General features: G+C 41.3%; 1 protein-coding gene across 1 annotated transcript in view; it reads right to left on the bottom strand.

Moving 5' to 3' along the window:
- capn12 (calpain 12) overlaps positions 1-4,195 on the bottom strand; it is a 12,793-nt gene extending 8,598 nt beyond the window's left edge. The window contains exons 1-3 of the mRNA XM_030766738.1: positions 3,998-4,195; positions 3,112-3,181; positions 1,441-1,559 (exon numbers count right to left, since the gene is read on the bottom strand). Coding sequence (XP_030622598.1) covers positions 1,441-1,559; positions 3,112-3,181; positions 3,998-4,195 — 387 coding nt within the window. The remainder of the gene's footprint in view (positions 1-1,440; positions 1,560-3,111; positions 3,182-3,997) is intronic.
- Between the last annotated feature and the right edge of the window lie 353 nt (positions 4,196-4,548).

Here is a 4,548-nt window from a genome sequence, read left to right as displayed (position 1 = left end):
ACACCCAGCCTTCTCTTTAAACCCTCCTCTCCACTCTTTCTTTCTCTCTCTCTCTCTCTCTCTCTCTCTCTTTCTCCCTCTCTCTCTCGTGTCAGATCATGCCACGGATGCCTGTGTAACTACCATGAGTGATCAATCAGGCAAAGAAAAATATTTAAGTAATAAGAGGGAACCATGACACCCAGCTTAAAAAGACATTAAGAGATATTACTGCTTGTTGTTGTTCTATTTTTCACTGTCTGCACTATAACCTCAGAAGGTCATCACAGTTTACAGTCATAGCAGCCCACAAAAGTTATCATATTTATAGAGATTTAACTCCCTGTGTTGTCTGATTGCCCTCAGGTAGGACTGCCATGAGTTCAGAGGTGCAAAATAATTTTGTAAAAGGAACATGGCACTTTACTTTTCACCACTGAACATTGGTGAAAGAGACTATAGTTTACTGAATAATTCTGGAGTTCTGTATTTTAGCTAATGGTTGGAAACCCTACCCTAGGCTGGTTTTGGATGGAATTGTAATGAATGCTAATTTGGCATGCTGTTGTCTGTTCTTCCATTGTTGCAGAAAGTAATTGTAATTGTAATTGTAATTGAATTTCACATCACTAATTCAGATCCAAGTCTTTTACTGCTCTCAGACCATCAAATGAAACTTTCTGAATATCATATTTCGCCAACGGCCCTCATGATAAAAGCATGGACACTAATTTTAACTTTGAGCTTTGAGTGTGTGTGTGTGTGTTAGTTGTCAAATCCAAGGGTGTGAAATCTGACCTTAAAGAAACACATACTGAATCTGTCGTTACTTGTCTGCACAAAACCCCATGGAAAAGAAGTGTGTGTGTGTGGGGGGTGCGTTAATCGTGGAATACATGAAACAACAACATCTGAATGGAAATGACCACAGTGTCCTCTGAGGATGATGTCATTTTAACCTGGTGAGGCCCCGGTGATGTGTACAGACAGACAGAGGGGCTTTGGCTTGTCACTCACACAGTGGGAAATTACAGGATTGGTGAGGGGGTGAGTTATGTTTGGAATGAACCCCAGCTGTTGGAGTTGCTGTGGGGAAAGATGGTGTTAATTAGCCCTCAACCCCCCTCTGCTACACCCACTCATAAATCCAGTGACATAATTACAAAACAGGCCAGGCGAATAAGGACATAAATTTAACAGTGAAGCCCCCCCCCCCCCCCCCCCCCCCCCAGGCTCTTAAACAACATGATTTACATACGCTGACACCTCCCGTCCCATCCTCTGAATTTATTTACGGATTTATCTATTTATTTTCATTTTTACTCCACTCGCACAAAATGCCTGTCACGTATTAAAAAAAACAGGTTGACAGATTGCTGTTTACAAATTTTTAAATATTCCTCTATACCTCGTTATCACTGATATCTTTCCTTTCATTTGTGTCCTCACCCCTCCTCTTACCCTAAAATGGAATATTCCAGCATAGGGTTCTGTCAGGCTCTGCTCAGGAGGTACCACTTTCACAAAGAGTGTGGGGTGCATGGTGAGACAGGACAGGGCAGCGAGTAACCAGCAGTTACCTGCATCAGAGTGACAAGCAAGGACATTACAACAAATACCGATTTAGAATAACAGATATGTGCTGTCTAACACATTTAAAATGCACATTCAGACTTAACACATCTATAAACATGGACATAAAAAAACTCTCTCATATACACCTTTGTCTCTCTCTCTCTCTCTCACTCACACACACACACACACACAAACACTCACATTCCACTGTAACAGTAAGCAGCTGTTCACCCATCCTGTGAGAAGGAGCATGTACTGAGAGACTTTAGCCACTTTTTTGGTTGCACAATCAAAAATATCAGCACACACACACACACACACACAACACAGAGCACCCTCAGGACACAAGACATTACTGTGACATGGTCTACATGCCCCACTCCCAGGCAAAGTAAACCTAAACATATGTCTTTACAACACTGAAGGACCTGATTTATATCAATGTTTCAGTGTTTCTTTGCTTTATATATCATAAAACTCCACTGGACAGCCTTTTCTTTATTGTAACCAAACATAAGTATTCATGTCTTTTCATGTGTTGGATTCTTTACTACTTAAGAGTGACATCATCCCCAATTGACAGTTTAATGGAAGAGTTTATACTAACATGATATATCTGTGTGGTACTGAGAGACAATTGAAAAGAACTTAATCCATGAGACTTGCTGTTTCTGACATTGCGGAGTTTTCTCACGACAAGAAGATACTCTTAAAAGCAGGCATCAGGCGAACAGAGATAGCTAAAAGTACAGTGAAGGCAGTGGGAGCATAATCTCAGTTGACTGAGGCTTGAACCCTGGTTTTTCTTTCTCAGGATAGCGGCTGTATAAGTTTGTCTGCTGTCATGAACATGAGCACAAGGGCATGCGCATGTGCATGTGCATGTGCATCTAGATCTATCAAAACCAAAGCTGTGTTCAAGTTTTTAAAAGAAAAAAAAAAGGATGACAACAACAATAACCCCAAAAACATCAGGGACCAGAACAAACTTGCCACCAACCCCCGACTTCCAGCCAACCAAAAAAAGATTTGAAAAGACAGTTAAACCAATCCTGCTGGAAAAACAAAACAAAACAAACAAAAACATGGACTCTTCAGATATGAGAGGAGGGATGGGGTGCAAGTAGATAATATATTCACAATCCTTCTCTCTCTCTCTCTCTCTCTCTCTCTCTGTTTATTATTCCCCCATTTCCTGGGTTTTGCTTTTTGGGTTTTTGATATGAAGAGCCTCAGGCTTCTCAACAGGGATTCTGCAGAAGGTTCTGGAAACAACACAGTGTCTTACAGTTAAAGGAGAGAAGATGGGAACATTAACCATCATGAAAGAGGATAAGGAGGAGAGAAGGAGGGAGAGAGAGAGAGAGAGAGAGAGAGAGAGAGTAAGTAAGGTCTGAAGGATAAGGAGACTTGGTAATAGACCAAAGCTTAATGTCTCTCTGATAACGCTCTCGCCCCTGGGGCCATGCTTAGTTTTCTGAGATGCAATAACATCCCATCTCATTACCTTGGCATAGAATGTGAGTGAGTGGGCACGTGATTGGGTAACATACTTACCCAGCTGGCCCTGGCAGATATCTGTGGTGCCCATGGTGCCCTCCACAAACACGGCATTGCTACTAATATCCTGAAAAAATAGATGGATGCACTTCCAGTAATAATGGGATTATTCAGGTTTGGTCTCAGACACTTACGAATATGCAAATTGGATCTTACAGAGTGAGTGGAGGAACCAAATGCAAAATGGTGAACACTCGCAAATTAATACAGCGTCAAAATTCATGTCTGAGTTTTCGGTAGTGTACAGTTTTTGCTAAAATGTTAAAAGTTGACTTTTTCTTTTGGTAAACTTTAAAGACTCTCAGGATGAGGGGAAAATTAACTTCAAGTCATTTCATTCCTTTAAAATATCCTGTCCGTTCTTTACTCCCTCTTCCTCTATGATCAAAGCTGTCGTTTTTGTGCACTATCCCAACCTCACTCTCCTCTCCCTCTCCTTGAGCCACTTCAGGTACAAATGACCTTTTATGGTCCAAAAGTACTTCGAGATGGAGGGGGAAGTCTGCACGGTTTCAGGTCATAAAAACGTGTTGTAGAGTCCCAACAATATATAAAGTTTACAATTACATCAGCTGATTTATTTCAGATGAAATATTTGTTGGCATCGTGCTAAACTTTGTCACATTGACACAAAAAGTTGTTCTAAAACAGCCAGCGGCAGACAGTAACTCTGCTTTACTTTAAAACGCAATACAAATAATTTAATATACACAATGCAAACAAACACATTTCAAATAGACACAAATGCAAATGCAAACCGTCGCGACTGTTTTTTTCCCAGTTGGAAGCGATGAGGCATGGAGTTAATTGAATACTGTTGAATACAATCTACAGTATGTATGGTTTTAAGTGGTGTGATGAATTTTGATGCTGTTTGGTTTACCTTTGGTCGCAACCACTTTACTGCCTTGTTCGGGTCAGGGTCGGCAGGCATGCCGATGGAACTCTGGTCAGCGGCAAAAATCGGGTCGGAAAAAAGAGTACCGGACTTGAGACATGCTCTGAGCAGAGTTTCATAATCTTGGTTTTTGAATTTCACTGGATTTGCAATTGAGCCGAGTTCTGCGTCGTTACCCGTCATTTCAAAGCACTATCAAGTTCTGTCAGAAAACTGTTGATAATCGTTCTGGCAGCTGGATTCAGTTAATCTGTAGCGGACCAAGAGTTGGTACAGCGAACTCTACGGCAGCGCAAGTTGTTTAAATAGCCAAAATCAGAGCACACCTCCGCCCATTTCTGAGGGACCGAGTGGGACAGCTCCCCACTTGATGCAACCCAGAACGTTTATCACCGAGGGGCAAGTAAAAACTCGAGAAACATGAGGCTGAGTAATACTTTACAGCTGGACAGTTGGAATAATTCATGTTTACCATGCTGTCAGTTTTTAAGACCAAACTTTACTTAGCAATGGATACACCTTAGCGTTATTAATGA

This window comes from Chanos chanos, chromosome 2 (assembly GCF_902362185.1).
Source record: "Chanos chanos chromosome 2, fChaCha1.1, whole genome shotgun sequence".
In the NCBI taxonomy this organism is placed as follows: Eukaryota; Metazoa; Chordata; class Actinopteri; order Gonorynchiformes; family Chanidae; genus Chanos; species Chanos chanos.
This window is presented reverse-complemented; position numbering and strand designations above follow the sequence as displayed.